Source organism: Gopherus evgoodei, chromosome 1 (assembly GCF_007399415.2).
Source record: "Gopherus evgoodei ecotype Sinaloan lineage chromosome 1, rGopEvg1_v1.p, whole genome shotgun sequence".
NCBI lineage: Eukaryota > Metazoa > Chordata > Testudines > Testudinidae > Gopherus > Gopherus evgoodei.
This window is the reverse complement of record NC_044322.1, coordinates 138,915,505-138,940,218: the sequence shown is the minus strand read 5'-3', so window position 1 is coordinate 138,940,218 and position 24,714 is coordinate 138,915,505. Positions and strand designations below refer to the sequence as shown.

Sequence of the window (24,714 nt, the reverse complement as noted above, 5' to 3'; positions counted from 1 at the left end):
CCCCATCCTGCCCCACTCACTCCTCCACCCCCAGAGCATGCCTCTCTTTCTGTGAGGGAGGGCTGGCTCAGTGGTTTGAGCATCAGCCTGCTAAACCCAGGGTTGTGAGCTCAATCCTTGAGGGGGCCACTTAGGGATCTGGGGCAAAATCAGTACTTGGCCCTGCTAGTGAAGGCAGGGGGCTGGACTTGATGACCCTTTGGGGTCCCTTCCAGTTCTAGGAGATTGGTATATCTCCAGTAATTTTATTTTTATTTTTTATTTTAACCACCACTGGATATTATACAAGATAGCAGTGGAACTACATATACCCAATATTAGAAGGGAACACACTAGATCTGTAGATGGAAAATACTTCAAAATAATTTATTAGCCAAAAAAGAAGACTAGCCTTTATGTAAATCTAATTCTATTAAAAAGTCTTTCCAGCAAACTTTCACAGTGACTTGGATTGTCTTTAAAAATTACAGAAACACAATATCAGTGAATGAAGGTAATGCAGCTGATGTAATATATCTGGATTTTAGTAAAGCATTTGATACTGTGTCTCTCAAAATCTTACAGGAAAAATTAAGTCAAATTGTCTTACAGAGGAAAACAGAGATGTGGATTGTAAACTGGATTAAGAGACCATAAACAATAGTTTAGATACCTCTCTACATTACAGTATCTAAGCACTGATGAAAGGCAAATTTATTTCTTGCAGTTACCACAGGAACACTGAGACTGATTTCAGAGCATTAGGAAAAATGTTGGTGAAAATTATATTGAAACAGCGGTCCATTGTGTGAACTGGTACAGAGGAGGGTTGGACTCAATGCAGACTGACAACAGATAAGATCACAGAGGACATGGGTTACAGTAGTTCCTCAGGGAAAGTCAAGGAGTAGTAAATGCCTGGTTAATCAACCACAACCTCAAGTTCTATAGATAGATGACAAGGATGCATGCACACCCACAAATTCATCTACAGGGCTACGAGTGATATAGTTCTGGGGAACAAACCCAGCTGCCATTTCCCTCATTATTAGCTCACCCGAAGACAACATTCCCAACTCCTTTAGGCCCAAGAGAGGGGCTGAGGAACAAGGTCAGCTTAAAGCAATGCAGTACTCTAACGACAGCTCTGGCAAACACTTCCAGAGCTCTGCCCCCATGGCTTGGTGCCCAGCCACACCCTTCCCTAGTTGAAGTGATGATAACAGAACCCTCCTTCCCCTCCCAGGCAGCGACAGTGGTATGATGATCCTTTCTACACCAAAGAAGCAGCAAGATGGGCCCCTCTGCCTCCTAAGAGGCAGGAGTGGCAGCAATTCCCCACACCCCACCACCACTAATGTTTACCCCAATAACCAGGGTCTGTTTTGGTTGGTGGGCAAGGCCTGCTGCATTATTCTTCTGCTACATGCAGAGTCCTCTGCTGGGTTGGCCTTGTTGGGGGCACCCAGAGCCGCAAGCCATTCTGATGCATGGGACAGTGCACATCACTCAAAGTTGTCGTTTCAAGCTGTCTGCAGATTCAGAAAAACATCTCTGCATCGGTTACAGTTGAGGGGCATAGCCCATACAATTTCAAAATTTTCTTCACAACTATGAAATCTAGCAACTTTCCTTTAAAAAAAAGAAAAAAAGAACTGAGATTCAGATGTAATCACAAAACTCTAGGAGCAGAGGTCCTTTGCATACGCCTCTGGTGCCTATGTAGGGTGGTCAACTTTCTAATCTGTGAAAACAGGACATTGAGTGCCAGAACTTCCCCTGCCTCCTGCTCCGCCTCTTCCCCCGAGGCCCTCCCCGCCACTCCTCTTTCCACCCCACTGTCACTTGCTGCTTTTTCCATCACCCTCCCCCTGCCAGCTGAGCAGGGTTCTAGGGGTGGAAGTGTGCCTGGGCAAGACGCTGGAGAGAGAGAGATGGACGCTGAGGGTGAGTAACTGGGACAAGATGGAGGAGAGAGAGCCAGGCTCCGGAGGTGTGGGAGGTGACTGGGGCAGGCTGGGGGAGGGAGAGGCATGCTCTGCGGATGGAGGAGTGAGTGGGGCAGGACAAGGCAGGGAGAGCAATGCTCGGGGCAAGACCAGGGAGCCGCCAGTACCTCTCTCTGTGGGAACAGTTGCTGAGTGCTCCTCCAAGCTCCAGCAGCAGCAGCTGCTCTTCCCGCCTCCCAGTGGCAGAGGTGGTTACTACAAGTAACTGGACTTTTAGTGTCCGGACAGCACTGCTGACTGGACACTGCCAGGTTCCCTTTTCGACCAGACTTTCTGGTCGAAAACCAGGCAGCTGGCAACCCTATACCTTAATCCAGCCATGATGGGTTTTAGTTAATAGGAAACAGGGTACTTTGCCTGGAAAGCAGGACCAGGGTTGAGGATACCTGTGCTATATCCGGCCAAAGCTATTAAGTATGCTAAAACTGCCCAATGGCCCAATCCTGCTTATCCACCATTTAGCTAAGATGAACTATAAATCAATAAATAATGTGGTGGGTTGGATTTCTGACACAACTAGAAGTGTTTAGTGCTATGAATTACTGTGTTGTTTCAGTAATATAGTGAGGTTGGCTGCCTAGGAAGTACTGGCAGGAAGACGGAAGTCTAACAAAAAAGCTGAAACAATTTCTGAAAACTACGAAAGTACAGGACCAAAGTTAAAGCTCCATTTCTACATTGTTATTGATTACTCTCACACAGGAGCTTCTGCCCAATTAAAATATAATGACTGAACTTCTATCCTACCATAACTTGCTGATAGACAACAGTACCTGGAGTCCAGTGAATCCCTTAATTTCACTCTATGAGTATGTCTCAACTGCACAGTTAAACTGGGCTCTTACTAGGCTTTAGCCCACACTCCCCTACCATCTACACAGGAAAACTTCTGGAGAGGTCTGGAGAGTCTTTAAACCCAGACTAGTTTACACAGTTGTGGGGTGGATTAGAACCTGAGCTCCACTTTTGCTTGGGTTGGAACCCTCCCAAACTTTGCAGTGAGAATGCCAGCAAATTCACTCAAGTACTGATAGTCCTCAAACCCTTCCCACAATTCCCCCTAAAGGTCAAAGTTCTCCCCCAACTGACTGGGAAAGAATCCTAGAAAGTCTCAACACAAAGGACTATGTGGGCTATGCCCCCAGACACACATAGGAGAATGGAGAAAGAGCGAGGATGCAGTAACACGGGTGGGGCTTTCCTGTGGGGATTCTCACCCTGGACTAGGCTAAAGTGTGTGCCAATCACCCAATTAACTTTACAGGGAACACACACTCTAAACACCTAACCAATCCTAGCTGCCTCCCAGTCATCCATGGAAAACTCCAGTCTTCAGAATAAATTGTTTCCTTCTTCCTACACTCCATCAATTGATTTACAAAACACCACCAAAATAATTACACCATAAGCATGCACAAGTGGTGCAGGGCAGCCTTAAAATACTTGGGACACATTTAATTCCCAAGCTACAACTGTACATTACAACTACATTCAGAGTGCTTAGCTATATATGGAGATTGAAATATTAAGGCAATGAAAAGAATTTTCAATAACACTGTAGAAAATTAGTTGAAACAGAAATTTAAGAAGAGCAAGATAAGTCCTAAAACAGGTAAAAGCTGAGTATGCCACGCCAGTTTCAATGTTTTACTTCAGTTCTTCCTGATCCTCCCTTTATTTTGAAAACAGATTGGCTTCGCTTGAATTTATTCATGCTCTTTAAGTCAAGGGCCCCCTTTGGCTAATGTAATCCATATGTTTATTATAGCTGTGCTTGCTATAATTAAGGATCAGATAAGTTGAATTAGGAACCCCATCCTCTACATACAATCTTGACCATTTAAAGGCACATTTTGATGACTAGGCACAGAAGATGTGAGCAAGGATGCAGCTGACATGGTCTAAAATATTATTACAATTATTTTTCAGTTTGAAGTCAAAATAACAGTATTCTGAGAAGGCAGAAATATCTTTTTTTAAAAACCCTGCTGTAACGCCATCCAATTCCCGATAATTTTTAAAAGTAAAGTGTCATATGTTTCTCCAACACTACATATTTTGCAAGGAATAGCATATTGTAATGGGAGAGAAGAAAGTATTAGGAACTTTATAAGGGAATTATAGTTTACAATTTCAGAGCATACCTGTTCCTTTAGTCTGAACTCTACATAGCTGGATTTGGCCTGGGCAACAGACTCTGTATTTGTGACATGGTGAGGACCCTGCTGGATATGGAAATACATAGGAGTCTCTCCTATTGCATGGTCAGAGAGAATAAAATCTATCACATGCCAAGAAAATAAGCCATTAGCACAAGTATTACCTGTAGCACTGGTTTGATCCTCAAGAAAAGGGTTTTGTTTTGCTCATTTGTTTATTTTCCAGACAGCAGTGACTGTAAGACTTTTGAGTGTGTAAGGGTACATTGGAGATGGAGATGCAGTGAAAGGGTACAGCTGATGATGGCAGTGACAAAAGGGAGGCAGGAAGCAATAATTCAGAGTAGAAGGGGGTGCAAGGAATAGACACTTCTTACAGGAGGTTAGGCAAAGCAAAGCTTTGATGGATGCACTAAGGTGTGCAGCTAAGGTAGTAGTTGGATCAAAGAAGGCTTAAGGTAGCAATCTATATAATCCTCCAAATGAAGAATTTAGCAAACTACAAAGATAATTTAGGGGAGAAGGGGATGGAGAGAGAATTGTTGTTTGTGACCCAGCAAATGGTAACCTTCCCTTTAGAGAACACATGCCCCGAGCCTACCATTAGGGGGCACTATTCTGCTGGAGATTCTGACTTTTATTTGAGACTTAAAACTGAAGTCCTGACTGCTGATGGTTGACTCAAAGGTGCCAATGCACTTTTTACGGGGAGTTGGAATGTTAGCTCCAAAGTGGTCAGAGACTCAGTTCTACATCTCATCTGAAAGATTAACATAAAAAATAAATTGCCATGTAAGGCCAACTGGAGCCAATGGTAGAAACGAGTAAAACAACTAGACCGACATTTTTATAGAAGAGGATTAAGAGAGGAGGCAAACAAGGAGGTGAAGATGCAATCACTATGATAGTCTTGCTGAGCTAAATGGCCTTTGTGTATCCATCATTCCTTGTGAACACATCGTACATTCCTCGGGACCACTACTCATGATTAGATCCATTTGCTTTACACAATGGTTGTGTGACACTGATGAACCAAAAGCCAGCATGCCACTCAATAATGTAGCTAACGTGGGATTTATTTCCTTTTAGCATGACTTTTCACACTGATATGTAACATATCATAATGCGATATGCATTTGCTTCCTGCATTGCTGCCTTGACAGCATTTACAGCTTGAGAAGCAAGAAATAGGCTGGGAATCAAACCTGTGCCTTCCCGATAGCAAACACTACCATCAGGCTTGTAAATTACAACATTTTCTAATGGACATACCCAGCTCCACAACGAGCTGGAAGGAGTCAAAATTATGACATCATGCCATACAGGATAGACAGACCAAACAAATATAACGTTATCCATACACAAAAAGCCTGACATTGTAAAGCATTCTATAGATGAGTATTAGCTTTATAATGAGAATGGTTAGATATCCAAGCCTGCATGTATTTATTACCACAGTATAAAAATAACCACCACCACTGTACACCAATTATCCACATACTGAAATTCTGTACATACCTGTGATACAAAAGGCCTAGGGGGCAGGGCAGGTGGTGGTGGTAACCAACCTGACTTCACAGCTGAAATGAGAGAAACAAATAAAATTAACAAATACAACTAAAAACTAGACCAGCGGTTTGCAAACTTTTTGAGCTGAACCCCCTCTTTGAGTTACAATTTTTGGATGCACCCCACCAACCCAGGCAAAAATAGATACATGCAAAAGTATGCTTGATAGTCTACTTATAAACCTAACAGAGACCTTGATGCCAACTTCTAATTAAATTACCTACATCTGTAAGTTTCAAATACACAGACACTTACCAATTGCACAGCCAAGGCTTCCTCAGCAGCGGGCCACTTCTACCTTGCAGCCAGGCTGCACCACTAGGGCAGGGCCAATATCTGTCCCTCTACCCCTCCCCCCCAGGTTTTCAGGGTGGGGAAGGCATGTGTTACTGTGTCTGGGGGCGGAAAAAGGGCTGGGTGCAGAGGCTGATAGGCACAGAAATCGGTATGGCAGCAGCAGATGTTTACACTGACCCATAGGCTGGGTGGCCCGCTGAGGTAAGTCAGGAGGGAGCCCTGGGAGAGCTGACCTGGGCCTCACCACACGGTGCTGGTACGAGACACTTGGCATCACCACTCACCCCCCACCCTGAACATTCCTCCATCCCCTCAGGGAGGCGTGCCCCACAGTTTGAAAACCTTGGAACTAGACTATTTTCTCTGCTGACTGTCAGTGAACAGGCGGTTTTCAACATTTTTAATGATGAAAATCAGACTAGGTCTTTACTGAAAACAAAACTGAGCAAACACTGTTTGAAACCTCTTCCTGCTACAGCATACCCTTTGAAAAAGACCAGAGATTTAAATGCTATAAAAAGCTTACTGTTAAAATAAAAAATAAAGATATATTCAGTCAGCCACAAAGATATATACAGTCAGCTGTCTGCAGCTAAAACAACTTGACTATAGTTAAAGTACAGAGCATGGGTGAAACTCTACTTATTTTTAAGACACTGTTCTTTGTCATTAACATTATTGCCTTTTTTAAAAAAAAACTAATGCAGTGTACTAATGTACAGATTAGGGTTTGCTCAAGATAAAATACACTGACAAGTCACAAAGCCCAGTCAGAGAAGAAAATATCTCCCATGGAATTAGAATGGATGCTTAAACGAAGCATACAGAGATCAGTTTTAGCTTTGATTTGTTTGGGGGTTTTTATGAGGGAAAAAATATTTTAACAGTCAATTTTGGGCCCCTTGGGTAACGTAACAAAGCAATATCATGTGATCTTTCATTCTGAGTCAGTGAACTGAGTTGGTAACTACCATGTGGGCCATATATTATAATTCTCAATCTGGCTCTCGTTAAATCCATAAAACCCATCCAAGGGCAGAACTGCAGGGAAGATGACGCTTTGTAAAGGCAGCTGTGATGAGGAGGACTAGATTAACTCATAGATATCAAGTGAATTTGATGGGAGTCTTGACTAATTTTCCCTCCTAGAGGCCCCTATGCTGCGTAGCCTTCCCAATACTTGCTTTGAAAAAATACAAGTCAGCTTATCTCAGATTTGTGTTTATTTGTAAAGCCTAAAATGTAGTACTAAAACAACAATAAAACAGCCCTTTTACTATAATAATGCTAAACAAGGGGTTATATATACACATTTATGTTTAGTTTTACCCATATTCTGAAAGACCACATAGACCATTACAAGTTTTGTTTCAGCATAACCATTTAACTTATTAAAATGCACTCGATCTAAAATTGTCCATATGTTTTCCCTAATGCAAACCTGTTCATTTCCTTAATAAAAAAGAAAAAGATCTAAAGCACTAAGGCCCAGATTTTTAAAGTTATTTAGGCGTTGTTGCACTCAGTGTCGCAACAATGGGATCTACACTCCTAAGTGCCTAAATCCCTTTTGAAAATGAGATGCAAGTTCCTAAATCAGTTAGGTATTGCAACGCTGAGTGCAGCAATGCCTAAATCACTTTAAAATCTGGACCCAAGTACACAGAGACGTTAGTGTAAAAATGCATGGGTAAAACATCGAATACAGTTGTACTGGCTAACTACAGCTCCAAAGAGGGGTGTGACACACCAGATGGAAAAAACAAAGAAGTGCCAAACAGGGATGTGGAACTTCTGAATCCTAATTTAGGCTACCTAGGGAAGTTGCTTATATACCGAAGGTATAAAAGACTAACCATATTCACAAAGTATCCAAACGGGCAAAGATTAAGTTACTAGAACCTTTCACCCCATGTTCAGTTAGATTTTTTAAAAACTGCTACACAGCTGTGATGTTTTCATCTGTCATCATTCACCTCATCCACCCACCTAGTCTCTGGGCTGTAGCAGAGGGGTGAGAAACCTTCCCTTCCTGACCCCAGATTCCTGATTATTACTGTTTATTGAGTGCTGATAGTGTGCCTGGCAAGTACAGACTAATAGTCCCTACTCCAAGTGGAAACTAGTTCAGACACAAAAGCTCCCTAGGCCAGTCACATACATTCTATGTACAAGATGACTGTATATGCTCAAAGTGATGAACTTACTTGGGAAAATCTTGCAGGAGTCATGCTTAGGAATTAAACTGAAAAATCTGAATATATTTTACATTGCCTGATGTAGGAGAATGATAAGAATATAATCATCTATGGCTTTCCACAGATATTTTGCAAAGGAAAGGAAGTGTTATTATCTTCATTTTACAGATGGAAAACACTGAGACTGAGCTGAGGTGACTTGCCCAAGGTCACCCAGCAGATCAGTGGCAGAGCCAGCTAAAGTAAACAGGCTATCTGATTCCCAGTGCCATGCCCTATCCACTGGATCATACTGTGCACTGAATGATGAGAGATCAGATCGCTCACACCACAAAAGAAAGAAAGGAGCAATTTCTGAAGCCTAGGGAAACTCTTAGTTCGACTAACATCATGATATGCACCATTCAATAACAAGGTAGTAAAATCACCATAGGTCAGTCCTTTCAGTTGCGATTATTTCTTACAATTATTCTGGAGCCAGAAATTAAAGCTACGGAGGACATTACAGTATGAGGGGCAGGACTGGCGAGATAATTCAAAATCATGGGACTAGACAGCGATGGAGTACAGTACTCATAGCCAACGGTCGTTGGTACTGCATACTGTGTTCGGTTGTTCCTTTAACTTTCTGACTAATTTGGCCCACTTCTTGTGCCTACTAATTTTCTGTTTAACTCTGACATGCCCTCATAGCCATTTGTACAAAAAAGGCTCCTCACCTCCTCTTCATGCCAGAGCTGGCTTTCATAGGCACCGACTCGTGAGTGCTTTGGGGCTGGAGCACCCATAGAAAAAAAAATAGCTCCAGGGCTTAGCACCCGCCAGCCGTCAGCTACCCCAACTCCCCGCCAGCGTCTCCCACCTGCCGGCAGCCCTGCCAATCAACTCCTGCCCCTCCCTCCCAGCACCTCCCACCCACCACAATCTGCTGTTCTGCAGCATGCAGGAGATGCTGGGAGGAGATGGAGGAGTGGGGAAGGAGTGCACTTGGGGGAGAGGACACAACTGAGCAGGAAAAGGCGGGGCAGAGGTGGGACCTTAGGGGAAAAGGTGGAGTGGGGGTAGGGTCTGAACAGAGGTTGAGCACCCCCAGGGAAAGGAGGACGGCGGCGCCTATGCTGTCTTTAACCTCAACACTGCTCCAAAGAATACAGCATCTAGTGTACATTCTGTATCTCCAACACTCATCACTTTATCCCAGTGATATACTTGATCCCCAGAGAAATGATGAGATTCTATACAGAGGAAATGAGTTTGCCCAACGGGGAAAGCATGTTCTGAAGTTGCTCCCAAGCTCAGAACTTGTACTTGGCACCCACACAACACTGCCAGAATGGTCCACACAACCTTCCTTATTAAAATTACTTTACGCTAAAGAGGTCAGGTAGAGCACAGAGCTTCTTATTTCAGCTTTTAAAATATGACACATTTGAGAGTTTAGTATTTTAAGCTAGTGAGATACTTAACCATGCAAATTTGACCCAGTTTCCTCTTTTTTAAAATCCTACAAATTCTAACTTAAGCTATTAATGAAATATTCATAAAATCCCTGCTATTTCAGAACATCTATGGCCTGTTGTTAGAAGGAAATCATGCTTATGTTAGCACAATTGCCAGAGAAGATTTGGAGTCAGCTGACTATTAAGAAGTAATAACTTTTTGTAATAATTATGCCCTGTTTTTTCCCAAAGGGGAATGAAAAGAGTATTAACGACAGGTGATATTGACTTGGACCTTTTCAAGTATCATTCCCCTAAAAAAGGGAGCATTCTATAAAACAAATACATTTTTGCACATTTCAGCAGCTGTCCCGTAATTATAGATGACTCCGGAAGGACAGCCTTTCTTGGAAATCGGTCTACATAGGGTTTGTCGGTGTTGGGGTCTGTCTGTTAAAGATGGTATTGTTGTGTGTACTTTAGAAGTATAAACTAGCAGAGCAAACAGTTCTTTCCATGGTGAACACAAATATCAGGCTTCTTTCATAGAAAATGGTGTCAAGTAACTGGAAAAGAGGTTACTTACCGTAACTGGATGTTCTTTGAGATATGTGATCCCGAGCTGTATTCCACTGGGGTTACCTATGCGCATCGTATCCCCAGAGAAGAATTTGAAAGTAGCATCCATTGGTCCATGCATGCACCTTGTGCTTCCCTCTGAGGCGACAAAGGGTGAGGCGAATTGATCATATCCCCAGTTTCTTTGCCATGGTGAATCTGAGAGATCCAAAGCAGAGGGGAAGGAGGGCAAGAAGTGGAATACAGATAGGGACCACACATCTCAAAGACCCTCCAGTTACAGGTAAGTAACCTCCTCCTCTTCTTTGAGTAACAGTCCCTATTATATTCCATTGTGCATGACAGACAAGCAGGACCTAAGTTGGAGGAGGGTGCAAGAATGGGGATGGAAGGGTCATGTGGAGAACCGCTGTGCCAAAGGAGGCATGCACTGCTGAGTCCCATACCAAGGCATAGTGTGTTGCAGATGTATAGCGAGAACTCCATGTGGCTGCTCTATATATGTCTATGAGAGGCACATGCCATGATCATTGCTTCAGCTCTAGTGGAGTGAAGCCATACCCTTGTGGTGGGACAGATTCAACAGCTGGTAGCAGAGTTTAATGCAGCCAGAAATCCATTTGGAGATTCTCTGGGTGGATATGGCCTGTCCTGATTCTCTCTGCTACCACAACAGTCTAGGAGACTTCCTGATTGTTTTTGTTCTCTGCAGGTAAAAGGCCCAACCTCATCGGACACTGAGGGACTGGAGTCTACATTCTTCTGCAGACGCATGCAGTTTCTGGAAGAAAACAGGTAAGTGAATGGATTGATTAATATAAAACTGGGAGATCACCTTTGGTAAACATTTTGGGTGTAGATGTAACAAGACATTCTCCTTGTGGAATACTGTAAATGGCGGGTCCACCATCATAGCTCTGAGTTCCCCAACCCTTCTCACTGAAGTGATAGCAACAAAAAAGGCAACCTTCATGGAGAGGAGGGACATGGATCAAGACACCATTGGTTCAAAAGGGGAGGTTGTTAATAAGGCATTCAGCTCTTGGGTGAGAAAACTGTCATGAGAGTGATCCCCGAAGGGAGATGGGGCAAAGGGTCTTGAAGCGTTACAAACTTGATCATATCTCCAGGGTGGATGATATTCAGCACTCATTTGTCCCTTGTGATTGCACTCTGAGTGTGAAAAAAAGTGCTAGATAACTCCTGAAAGGAGTCGAAGGGTCATGAAGTGTTAGGCTCAGTGGTTGGCAGCTCTCGAGCTCACATCAAGAGCTCGCACAGAAATACCTCTTGGTTTGGGTTGAGTTGGAGACTGAAGCCTGCGGGGAGGGAGGGAGCAGGGAAATGAGACCTTTGGATCTTTTGTTGCTTGCATGGAGGTTCATAGGGCCTATGTTGGTAAAACTGTGAAGACCTGTACCTCTCTGTGGATGACGGGCAGTGGGACTTTCATTTCAAGGCAGAAGTGTAGATGTCCAACGAGTGAAGAGTAGCCCTAGAGTTTTTTAGTGTATGCAAAGACTCATCTATCTTCTGGTTGAAGAGATGGGATTCACTAAAAGGGAGGTCCTATATTGTGTTCTGGACCTCCCTAGAAAAACCAGAAGCATGAAGCCAAGACTCTACACATCACAATGACTGTAGCCATGGCCCTGGAGGAAGGAGCAGCCACATCCACTGTGGATTGCAGGGCAGCTCTGGCTATGAGCTGCCCTTCCTTGCCAACTGTCTGAAAGCGGGCACAGTCTTAGCAAATTCCTCTAATTTAGCATAATTCAAGCAGTCATACTGAGCCAACAATGCTTAATAATTGGCTGTCCTGAATTGTAAACTGGAAGAAAAGACTACTTTTCTCCCCAGTAGATCCAGATGCTTCCTTTCCTTGTATGCAGGTGTGGCGCGAGGGCGTTTGTTGTTTAGCCATTTCTGCAGCAGCCTGAAATACCAGTGAGTTTGGGAGCTGGGTGAGAGAAGAGGAATTCTGATCCTTTGGCCAGGACACAGTAGCGTCTCTCTGCTCCTTTAAGGGTGGCGGGACATGTGGCAGCAGTGTGATTGTAGTGCTATTCTGGTCAGTCTTGAGTACGGAGAACGTCCAGAAGCTTATGCTGATAGTCTTGGATCTCTTCCAGAGGAATGTGGAGTTCCCCCCAAAATGCCCTGTAAAAGATCTTGAAATTGTCTGAAGTTATCCAGTGGGGAAAGGGGTGATGTAGTCACAGCTTCATCCGGCGATGAGGATGGAAATCTACTTGGCTCCAGCAGAAATGATAGAATTGGAGTATAAAATTCTTCCTCTGCTATCGGACCCATGGGCATGCCTGATGGATCCCTCAGGGGAGGTGGGGGGGGGAACAGGTGGCAACTCTTGCAGACTGGGTGGGCTGCAAAGGAGGATCCTGTGCTCAGGGATCCCAATATGGCCAATAAGCAGAATCAACAGGGGGTTGCAAGAGTCCCCATGGCATGGGGCACCAGTGGCTCTGGGAAGGTGAGGAGGTAGTTGCTCCCATGGATGTCAGTCTATGTGATGGTGCATAGGAGTGGTATGGTATAGACAGTTCTTCCCCTAGTTCCAATTCATCAGAAGAGGAAAAGGTGGACTCTGATTCCAATGGTGGTACCACTGGTGCCGATAGAGTGGTGCATAACACATATGAGGAGGCTGTACCATAGGCATTTCCTGTGGCAGGGACATGAGTTCTCTGGAAGTGGAAGGACTGAATGGAGGAAGAGACTCTGGATCCAGTAAGGTGAAGACATCTCCCTAGTGTAAGGGGCACTCTCTCTTTTCCAGTTGCCAGTAGCAGTGCTGAAGTCTTTCCTGGTGCAGGAGGGTTTCACGTTGTGTGAGGTGCTAGAGATGGTAATACGACAGTTTGCTGCCCGGAACCACTGTATCCCATTGTTTGTGGGTCTTTGTCTCATGCCTGTGACACTTGGAACATGCTATGTCCCCTTGTACTGAGCTGGTGGAGGGAATGTCCAGTTTCTTGGACTTGGAGGAATAAGCATGGAACTCCTTCCTAATCTCCTGACTAGGCTCTGCCATTGGGCCTTTGGGGGTGGTTTCACCAGCACCAGAGTCAGACATAGCAGCAGGAGGCACACTCTTTGCTGAATCAAGCTAATATACCTGGGGGGTTCCCTGGCCTGGGTCTTAATGTTGTCTCATGGCCACCTCCATGAGATGCCTACAGAGACAAAGTGCTTAGACTTCTTGGGTACAGCTAGGGAAGGACTGGCAAATACTGCACCTAGCCATGGTTTCAACTTCTCCCAGGAAGTAGAGGCAGAGTTGGTGTTTGTTAGTGACGGAGAAGAATTGTAGGCAAAAAGCACAAAGTTTGAAGCTTGGAGTTCTGCAGGGGGCAGGGACAGGGAAAATCCTCCAAATCTGCTCTAGTCTAACTTTTAAAACTAGTAACTACTAAAACTAGGAAAGAAATAAACCTAGTAAAACTACAGCTAAATCTGATAAAACTATTTGTAATTGTAATAATTAAAACTGCGTCAGAGACAATTACACTGAAGGTTCCGACCCAGAGTATGTGGCGGGGAGAAGTAACTGGAGACGCGGTTGGTCTGCCCCATCCTTTTTTCACTTCGGACAGAAGCATGCGGCAAGTAAGGGCGCATACGTGGACCAATGGACATTACTTTCAAATTTTCCAACTCCAGGCACATGGTGTGCATGCATAAACCACAGTGGAATGCAATAGGGATCATCACTCGAAGAAGCAATAATCCTTCCCTCGGGCTGCTCAATCACACCTTAAGAGTGCAGTAGCCCCCAAGACTGCTGCACTCTCCTCTCTCCATTCCACAGGGTGGTGGTGAGGTAGAAATGGCCACTGGATCCCGGCTCTCTTACTTGACTTATCTGGTGTAAGAAAATTGGCAAGGAGTCCAGAGGAGGAGGTGGCTACCACTGTAGCCTCATCTAACCCAGGAAAATTGGAGCCGTTTGTTCTCCACCAATCATAGCAACAGCGGAAGCTGTAGCGTAGATGAGGCTGGTTTTATCAGATTCTGGGAGACTAGAGGAAAATAGAGATCGTGCCCCATGTTTAATTTTAGGCATTATAAAGATTCTTGTCTCTACCAATATCTCATGTAAGAATGATATCCCAAACTTCACATGGCAAAGCTAACAGATATAGACAAAGCAGCATGGCACTAACCATTGTATTTTCAAACTGGCAAAAAAACTAACTGTGAAGCTTTCAGTAAACTAAGCAGGAGATGCTTGCTAAAACCCCACTTAATTATTTTTAAAATGTTTAGGTAAAGGCCTATGTCACTTTGGCACATCATTCTAAACAACTATAACTATGAAAAAAATATCACTTCTCTTGATGGACCCCACGGCTCAAAGCATTTTGTAGTACTGCACAAGGTCAGTCACAGAGTACTCCTTCATTTCCAGATACATGGGGATATAGCAAGACATGAGGAAATAACTAATTTAAAATAAATCATTTAAAAGCTTTCATTAATAACAGTTCCCTTTCTCAAATTTAAATAAAATTACTTAAGACAAAAATCTTAAGAAAAATGGGAGTAAGGGAAAAAGGTGAATATAATCATTATCCCAAATTATTTCTACAATAAAATCTGCTTTAATTTTATTTGTACTGTGCCAAGGAATCAAGGCAGCATAAACTTTTACATTCACAAGGATGGAACTGAGCAAGAAGATATCCTAGATATCATTTATATTGAAATGCCTAAGTGTGTGTGTGGGGAGGTGTCTTCTTTTTTAAATCATTGTGATATTTAAAATCAGAATAGAGGTTGCACTACTGTAGACAACAAATGTTGATAAATGCAAAGTAATGCTCACCGGAAAACATAATCCCAGCTATACAAAATGACTGGTATTAAATTAGCTGTTACAGCTCAAGAAGGAGATCTTGGAGTCATTGTGGATAGTTCTCTGAAAAACATCTGCTCATAAAAGCTAACAGAATGTTAAGAACTATTAAAAAAGGAATAGATAATAAGACAGAAAATGTCATAATGCCATTATATAAATTCATGGCGTGCCCACACCTTTAATACTGCGTGCAGTTCTTCACCCTTTCTCAAAACAGATATATTGGAATTGGAAAAGGCACAGAGAAGGGTGACAAAAATGATTAGGAATATGGAACAGCATCCGTATGAGAGATTAAAAAAGACTGGGACTCTTCAGCTTGGGAAAGAGATGACTAAGGGATGATATGATACAGGTCTACAAAATCATGAATGGTGCGGAGAAAGTGAATAAAGAAGTGTTATTTACTCCTTCATGTAACACAACAACCAGGAGTCACCCAATTAAATTAATAGGCAGCAGTTTTAAAACAAATAATAGGAAGTAGTTCTTCAAACAATACACAGTCAAACTGTGAAACTCCTTGCCCAATGGATGTTGTGAAGGCCAAAACTATAACAGGTTCAAAAAAGAACCAGATAAGTTCACAGAGGATAGATCCATCAATGCTCTGGGTGTCCCTAGCCTCCGATTGCCAGAAGCTGGGTGTTGACGACAGGGGATTCATCACTTGATGACTGCCTGATCTGTTCATTCTCTCTGAAGCACCTGGCACTGACCACTGTCGGAAGACAGGCTACTGGGCTAGATGGACCACTAGTCTGACCAAGTATGGCCGTTCATGTTACACTTGCATTACCAAGGGGACTTTTTTGGTTGTGCATGTGTGTGTATGTAGAGTGCCTATCACAATGGGGTCCTGACCTCTGATTGGGGCCAATTGGATGCTACTGTAACACAAGTATATACATTCATACAGCAGGGATTCAATCTTGCCCTGAACCCTCAATGATCCCGAAGGAGCTGAGGGGGCACTCCACCACTCTCAGAAAGTGCTCAATACCTGGCAGGATCAAGCCCAACATAGTCTAATGGGCCTCCTCCATTTCTACTTTCCAGCATTCTCTGATTAACATGGAGGAGTGTGGCTGCTGATTTTATTTATCTACAGTCTATACTGGGCACTTAGTATTCTTTAGCTCAAAATATAAGAACAGCAAGCTGTGCACTTCTAACGAAATGACAGTGACATTTTTATTGAATAAAATTGCCATAATGCATTCAGTTGTGAGGTGCCACAAACAGTTTTATTAATAAAGCATTTAGTATGGTTTTTAACATGAAAGAGGAGTAGCACCTCAAACTAAAATTACTGGAAACTTTAGAATGATGTTTATTGTATTCCTTGGCAGCTGTCTTCCTTCTCACTTTTATGTGTCTTTCATGACAACAGATTTTCATATTAGTAAGTGCGTAATGCTGTCAGGGTAAGAAAAAAAAATCGTCCTGGCTCTCCTAAACTAAAATATAATGCATGATTCTGAAAATGAGGCCTTACCCCTCAAATTGCATCCAAGTGTGTGATATGCACACACACCCCTTTATAGACACTCAGGCTCTTAATATAGACATGCACATTTTATATGTTAATCATACATAATGTTATGTCATATTCATATATATTGCAATAGCATCCAAAAATGAATTAAGCACTTTCCAAGCATGCAGAAAAAATATTGCCAGCCATGAAGTGTTCACACTGTAGGGGGCTCAATTTACAAACACTCACGAGAGTAAAGTTACTCACCTACATATGTGCTGGGTCAGGCCCTAAAATGGAAAGGCAAAACAAGCAAGCAAGGAAAATGTCTGAAGTGATGTAAAGCATACTGCCTGCTAGATTTGCTTTATTTTTAAATCCCTTGCCCATAAACTTATTTGAATACATTTTATACTATTTTAGTATATTTTTTCAAGTGCATTTATCATTTTTATTCATGTCATTTCTTTTTCAGTTTTTAAGCCATCTCATTTTCTAATTATTGTTCTTTTCTATTTTCTAAACATTATCTATTTTCCTGTTTTTTAATCATTATCTAGTTTCAGATTTTGTAAAACTGTTTTAAAATGTGTCCAGTGTCCTGTTACAGGGAGGCTGCTGGTTACTTCTGAAAGCTGGCAGTGTGCCACCCCTACTCCCATCCCACCCACCATGGTGATGGAAAACCGATATGCTGCCCTGGCAACGAGCGATGAGGAATCGCCCCCAAAGGTGGAGAAGGAGAAGCCATGTACCTCCAAGGCTGGAAGAATCACAGCCACCGCTCCCAGGAGGAAACATAAGGTAGTGGTGGTTGGTGACTTTCATCTGAGGGAGATGGAGGCACCCATCTGTCAGCCTGACATGGCATCCCGGAGTTATGCAGCCTGCCAGAGCCCTGTATCCGAGACGTTATGGAGGGATTGTCGAGAATCTTCCAGCCCTCTGACTACTACCCCATGCTACTCTTCCAAGTGGGCACAAAATGATACTGCGAGGTATGACCCTCTGCAGATCCGAAGTGACTACAGGGCTCTGGGTGTACCGCGGTGTGAGGAAGTTGGGAGCACAGGTAGTGTTCTCTTCGACGCTTCCAGTCAAGGGTAGGGGCCTTAACAGAGACAGATGCATCCTGGAGGTGAATGCCTCGCTGAAAGGATGGTGTCACCAGGAGGACTTCAGCTTCCTTGACCATGGGATGTTCTTCTGGGAAGAAGGACTGCTAAGTAGAGATGGGGTCCACCTTTCAAGGAAGGGGAATAGTATGTTTGGATAAAGACTAGCTAATCTAGTGAGATGAGGACAGGAGACAAAAGCTCACAGGTAGTCAAAAATATGGAGACCTGGGAGAAGGGTCAGTATCTAGGGGGAAGCATGGGCTGTTATAGCAGGGATAAGGGAGAAACAAAAGGGAACATAGGAGGGAATCAAATCAGTATCTTAGATGTCTGTATACTAATGCGAGAAGTATGGGGAATAAGCAGGAAGAACTAGGAATGCTAGTTAATAAACACAACTATGACTGTTGGCATCACATAGTGGGATAATACACATGACTGGAATACTGGTATAGAAGGGTACACCTTGCTCAGGAAGAACAGGAAGGATAAAAAAGGGAGGAAGTGTTGCCTTATTTATTAAACATGTATATACTTGGACTGAGGCTGAGATGGAAATAGGAGACAGACGTGCTGAAAGTCTCTGGCTAGGATAAAAGGGGTAAAAAACAAGGGTGATGTCATGGTAGGGGTCTACTACAGACCACCTAACCAGGAAGAAGAGGTGGATCGGGCTTTTTATAAACTAACACAATCATCTGAAGCACAGGACTTGGTGGTAATGGGGAACATCTGCTGGGAAAATAACATAGCAGGGCACAGATTAGCCAACAAGTTCTTGGAATGTATTGGAGACAATTTTTATTTCAGAAGGTGGAGAACGCTACTAGGGTAGAGGCTGTTCCAGATTTGATTTTGACAAATCAGGAAGAAATGGTTGAGCATTTGAAAGTGGAAGGCAGCTTAGGTGAAAGTGATCATGAAATGATAGAGTTAATGATTCTAAGGAATTGTAGGAGGGAAAACAGCAAAATAAAGAAAATGGATTTCAAGAAGGCAGACTTTAGCAAACTCAGAGAGTTCGAAGGTAAGATTCCTTGGGAAGTGAGTTTAAGGGGAAAAACAGTTCAAGGGGAAAAACAGTAAAAGTGAACTGGCAGTTTTTCCAAGAGACATTATTAATGGCACAAGAGCTCACTATCCCACTGTGTAGGAAAGATAAGAAATAAGGCAAGAGATCATCCTGGCTTATCTAGGAGATCTTCAATGATCTAAAAATCAAAATAGAGTCCTACAAAACTGGAAACTAGGTCAAATTACAAAGGATTAATATAACAAACAACACAAGTATGTAGGGACAAAATTAGAAAGGCCAAGGCACAAAACAAGATTAAAGTAGCTAGAGACATAAAGGGTAACAAGAAAACATTCTGCAAATACGTTAGAAGCAAGAGGAAAACCAAGGACAGGGTAGGGCCATTACTCAATGAGGGCAGAGGGAGAGGGGAGAAATAACAACAGAAAATGTGGAAATGGCAGAAGTGTTAAATGACTTCTTTGTTTCGGTTTTCACAAAAAGTTTAGTAGCGATTGGACGTCTAACATAGTGAACTCCAGTGAAAATGAGGTAGAATCAGAGGCTAAAATAGGGAAAGAACAGGTTAAAAATGACTTACCACATATACTCGATCATAAGTCGATTCATTTATAAGTCGACCCCCCCAAGATGGATGAGTAAAAATGGAAAATTTTTATAACCTGTTCATAAACCAACCCTATAATTCAGGGCTCAGCAAACTCTGGCTCCTAGGCCATCAAGATAAGCCGCTGATGAGCCAAGATGGTTTGTTTACCGTGAGTGTCCGCAGGCATGGAGATAAACCTAAGTAAACAAAGTGTCCTGGCATGCCAGCTGCTTACCGTGATGGGCCGGGACAGCAACTGGTGGGGAAATTTGGGGGGGGGGGGAGATGAGGGGAGGAGAAGCTGGGAGTCAGGGAACTAACCCCTGGGACCACCCCCCATATGACCCCACCCCTACCCCGGTACCCCCACATCTCCCATCCCATCCCTTCCGACCTTATCTGGGAAGGGCCAGGGGAAGATGTCTCTGGCCTGGCTGGAGCTGCTCTGGTGGACCAGACCTGGTGGCGCAGCCACAGCATGTTCCAGCGGGCTGGGCCGGGCGGCATGGCAGCAGCATGCTCCGGTGGGTCAGGCGTCGCGGCCACAGCTTGCTTTGGGGTGGGCAGGGCCGAGCAGCATGGCTGCAGCCTGCCAGCCCTGGAACTGCAGCTGCTTCGAAGGCTGGGGGGAGAGCAGCATGGCCAGAAGGAGAGAAACTCTGGCCCTGCCTCTTCCCTTCTGGCTCTGCTGCCTCTCCTTGCCCCCTCTGTTGGGGGGAGATACTGTGTCTCACCTCTCCCTCTCTATACCTGTTCATAGGCCGACCCCCTTCTCTGGTGCTTCCCTTTTTCACTAAAAAAAATTTGTCTTATGAACGAGTATATACGGTAGACAAGTTTGATGTCTTCAAGTCACCAGGGCATGATGAAATACATCCTAGAATACTCAAAGAGCTGACAGAGGAGATATCTGAGACATTAGTGACTATCTTTGAAAAGTCATGGAAGACAGGAGAGATTCCAGAGGATTGGAAAAGGGCCAATACAGTGCCAATCTATAAAAAGGAGAATAAGGACAACCTGGGGAATTACAGAACAATCAGCTTAACTTCTGTACCCGGAAAGATAATGGAGCAAATAATTAAGAAATCAATTTGCAGACATCTAGAAGTTAATAAGGTGGTAAGAAACAGTCAGCATGGATTTGTCAAGAACAAATTGTGTAAAACCAATCTGATAGCTTTCTTTGACATGGTAACTAGCCTTGTGGGTTGGGGGAAGCGGTAGATGTGGTATATCTTGACTGTAGTAAGGCTTTTGATACCATCTTGCATGACCTTCTCATGCAAGTCTAGATGGAGCAAAATAGGTGGATGCAAAACAAGTTGGAAAGCCATTCCCAGAGAGTAATTATCAGTGGTTCACAGTCCAGCTGGAAGGACATATTTAGTGGGGTCCCACAGGGGTCAGTTCTGGGTCCACTTCTGTTCAATATCTTCATCAATGATACAGAACAGCATAGAGAATAGACTTATAAAGTTTGTGGATGATGCCAAATTGGGAGGGGTTGCAAGCACTTTGGAGGATAGGATTAGAATTCAAAATGATCTGGACAAACTGGAGAAATGGTCTCAAATAAATAGGATGAAATTCAATACAGACAAATGCGAAGTACTCCACTTAGGAAGGAACATTCAGTTTCACATGTACAAAACAGGAAATGACTGCCTAGGATGAAGTACTGCAGAAAGGGATCTGCAGCAAGGGCGCGTTAGGTTGGAAAACCTTTCTAACAGTCATGGTAGTTAAGCACTGGAATAAACTGCTCGGGCAAATTGTGGAATGGCCATCATTGGATATTTTTAAGAGCAGGTTAGACAAACACCTGTCAGGGATGGTCTAGACCAGTGTTTCCCAAATCTGGGACGCCGCTTGTTTAGGGAAAGCCCCTGGTGGGCTAGACTGGTTTATTTATCTGCCGCGTACGCAGGTCCAGCCGATTGTGGCTCCCACTGGCCTGGAGCAGCGAACCACGGCCAATGGGAGCCGTGATCGGCTGGACCTGTGTACATGGCAGGTAAATAAACCGGTCTTGCCTGCCAGGGGCTTTCCCTAAACAAGCGGCATCCCAAGTTTGGGAAACACTGGTCTAGATAATACTTAGTCCTGTCATGAGTGCAGAGGACTGGACTAAATGTCCTCTAAAGGTCCCTTCCAGTCCCACGATTCTGTGATTATTGCCTTGGCCTGTTTTATATTTAGTTTCATCCTTTATCCACCCACATGGAGGCACACTCCCCCCACCTTGCAGCATGGATCTGATAGATCCATGCTATAAGAACTTCCCCAGCTGGTGGTGGCACCCAGAGTTTCGCAGTAAGGATGATGGCAAATCCCAAATGCACATGTGGCAAATACATTTTCTGATTGTATTCGTTTTCTATGAGAAACACTTAAGGGCATGCTGGCGCAAGAGAACAATGAGCAACCCCAGGTATATCCCTGCTCTTGCCCCAATCACACTTCCCCAGCCCTAGCCCTAGCCCTAGCTACTACCCATCCCTTCCTTTTCCTGGATTGCCAGACCCTCAGAAGTCTCTGCAGAAAGCAACTGATTCTCTTTTCCATGTGGGGAAGGGAAGATCCATGCTTAAAGGGTCTCCTCCACATAAGAATTATTTTACTTAGATTGTACACTGTTTGGAGGAGACACCAACACGTGTGCCTAGAGCCTAGCAAGATGGAGCCCCGAGATACTACTGCAATAGAAATAAATAGTAATGGAGGATGTCAATAACGCATACAGAGGTTATTATAGAAGTGAGAGGGAGAGGTTCTGTGGCTTGTGATGTGCAGGTGGTCAGCTAAACGATCATGATGGTCCCTTCTGGCCTTAAAGTCTATGAGTAATTAGAATTGGTCACGAATTTTTGAACTTTGAACATTTTCATGGAATAAGGGGAAATTTTTTGGCAAACACTCTCATGAAAACATTTCCCATTTTTTGCCCAGCAATAATAAAATAAATAGTAGGTTGTGATCTGGCCCTCACACCTACATAGGCTAAGATAAAATAATAAAATAAAAAGAAAGTTAAAAAACCTTGACAAATTCTTGGTAAAAACATGGTATTTAATTTACACAGAGTGAGGTAGAGCAACAAAAAAGCTGGCCCTGAGTTACTGACTACTATGGCTGAAACCAACATCCTATAGTCGTTTTGGAAGAAGCGAGTCCACTGACTGTTTGCTTACACACCTATTCAAGAACTGGTGCCTGCATTCCACAGACAGTACCTTGACTGCAAGAATATTCTCAATGGGACTTGAGTTCCAAAAGTAACTCAGCAACTAAAGCTGCCACTCACAAATTCATTTGTAAATACTTATTGGGCTATTTTGATGGATGATACAACACACATTTAATCTGTAATTACATTTTCTACTGCTTCCATCTACTCAGGAATCTTATTGATTATTGCAACTACAGTTGTACTTGGCCAAAGCTGCTTTTCTTTCCAAAACAAATAACCTGTGTCACACAGGCATTAATTAAAGAACAGTAATGAAGAACTTAAATTAAACAGCGAATAAAATGCATTTCAGACTATATTATACAAAAGCATTACATTTCAAAGATAACTGCACTGCTATAACATGGCCTCTGATCATCACCAAAAAACCAGAAGTTAGCCCAGACTGCAGTCCAGAAGAAAACTCTTTAATGACTTTGATAGACAGAAAATGTTGTAAGCAGCCAGACAGCAGGTAGCCAATGCAGACTGTTTTTAAAGCCACGACGCCTGCCAAAATTCAGAAGAATACTTCACCCATTGCTGGCCCATACTATTCTCAATATTTTATTTCCAAATTCACGTCCACAGGAAGAATCTGAAGGCAGACTCACAACATATAAAAAAACCACAAGAGAGAGAGCACATTGTATCCACTGAGAACATTCACCAACACCATCACCTGTTTGCCTCCTGTGGCTTGTTTCAGGAGCCCAAACAGCAGAGCGTCAGAGACTTTTGAAAGTGTGAGGTCAATCCTGGTGAATGACACATTCTCCCATTTTTCAAACCCACTCCTTTCCCAAAACAGGAATTGTTCCTGCTTCAGGATGCAACCATTAACAGGACCACCAACATTCCTCACTGCACCATCACCTAGCCTGCAAAACCTTTTACCAGTGACCAGAAAGCAGGAAAATCTCTCATTCACAGCCTCTTACCCAAACTGGCCGGTTGGGAAATGAAGGCCACTACAAAAGAGTCCAAAAACAGCCAAAAGGCAAGAATATCCCTTCCATGATGTTCTCCCCTCTCCTGCGGATCCAAGAAGCAAAAGACTCCACATGACAGAACACCAGGTCACCCCGGGAACACCCTTTCTCCAAGTCCATATTATGTACAGCCTTGGAGAAAAAATGGGCAAGTTTCTTATCTAAGTGAGGGCATAAAGAGGAGCTAACGATGTTGCCAATTCATGTATGTATTTAAGTGACATTTCTGCTTGTACTTGAAACATGCTATTATGTTTCCAGGAGTGAATAAAGCTCAACAATACATATAAATGTGCACACGTACACCAACATGCTGTGTGCCAAGGGCTATATATTCAGCAAAAATAATACATGGTGAACCTACAGTGAGGATTAATGTTGTCAGTTGCTAAACCAAAGACAATGTGGCAAGCAAGGAGCTAGTAATCTGATTTAAAAAAACCCAACGTCTTATATTGGTATTATTGAACCAAAGTAAGATCCTGTTATGTACAAACCTATGCAGAAATGCACCAATTTTCCCCTGAGTAAATACACTAATGGCCTATATAACTGATGTTGGGCAGAAAACTGTACCTAAGGATATCTTGCTCAATCAGTTTTGGAAAACTTCTGCTTCAAGACACTAAAGCTGTTCCAGCTGCTTTCTTTCACTGCAAAAACTGCTTGCATTATGTTTGAAAACTGTGTTATCTTGAAAGCTTAGTCATCAGTGAACAGTTTTATAAGAAGAAAAGATTAGATCATATGCACAGTGTTGTATAATTTTACTACTTGTTGACACCAATACTGAACTTTTTATTTTTTGTTTAATAACATTATTTAATGTTGTGCTACCATACATGTTTTCTAACAACAATATTTTAGCTATGAAACTATATGCTTAAGTGCCTCCCTATTTAGGGAAAACACTTAAGGATGTGCTTAAATCCCATTGGCTTTCATGGAACATCCTGCTTTCCCGAAAAGGAATCCTTTCCTGAATCATAGCCTCAGTGAACAACAAAGAAAATATATATAAGATTATCTTCTCAACATCTGATGCAGAAATATATTGGTAATATTAACAGTTGTATATGTAAATATTTATTAAGGATAGCTAGCTATTTAGAATAGATGTATTTCTGAAGCACTTATCACAGTAGAACCTGAGTGATAA

General features: G+C 43.0%; 1 protein-coding gene and 1 long non-coding RNA gene across 16 annotated transcripts in view; one reads left to right on the top strand and one right to left on the bottom strand.

Annotated features, from left to right (window-relative positions):
• REPS2 (RALBP1 associated Eps domain containing 2) overlaps nt 1-24,714 on the bottom strand; it is a 162,772-nt gene that overhangs the window by 24,422 nt on the left and 113,636 nt on the right. For 9 of the 14 annotated variants that reach the window (XM_030573837.1, XM_030573892.1, XM_030573846.1 and 6 more), the window contains 2 exons: nt 5,666-5,727; nt 4,133-4,213 (listed from right to left, as the gene is read on the bottom strand). In XM_030573837.1, coding sequence (XP_030429697.1) covers nt 4,133-4,213; nt 5,666-5,727 — 143 coding nt within the window. The remainder of the gene's footprint in view (nt 1-4,132; nt 4,214-5,665; nt 5,728-24,714) is intronic. The other 5 variants (XM_030573909.1, XM_030573901.1, XM_030573941.1 and 2 more) reach the window with 1 other exon arrangement.
• On the top strand, nt 1,044-24,713 carry LOC115656800. 2 transcript variants are annotated; one of them, XR_004001749.1, is made up of 4 exons: nt 1,044-1,926; nt 10,942-11,024; nt 17,186-17,586; nt 22,417-24,713. It is a non-coding gene; the product is annotated as an uncharacterized LOC115656800 (long non-coding RNA). The 2 variants fall into 2 exon arrangements; XR_004001748.1 differs by lacking the exon at nt 22,417-24,713 and having other exon boundaries at nt 17,186-18,068.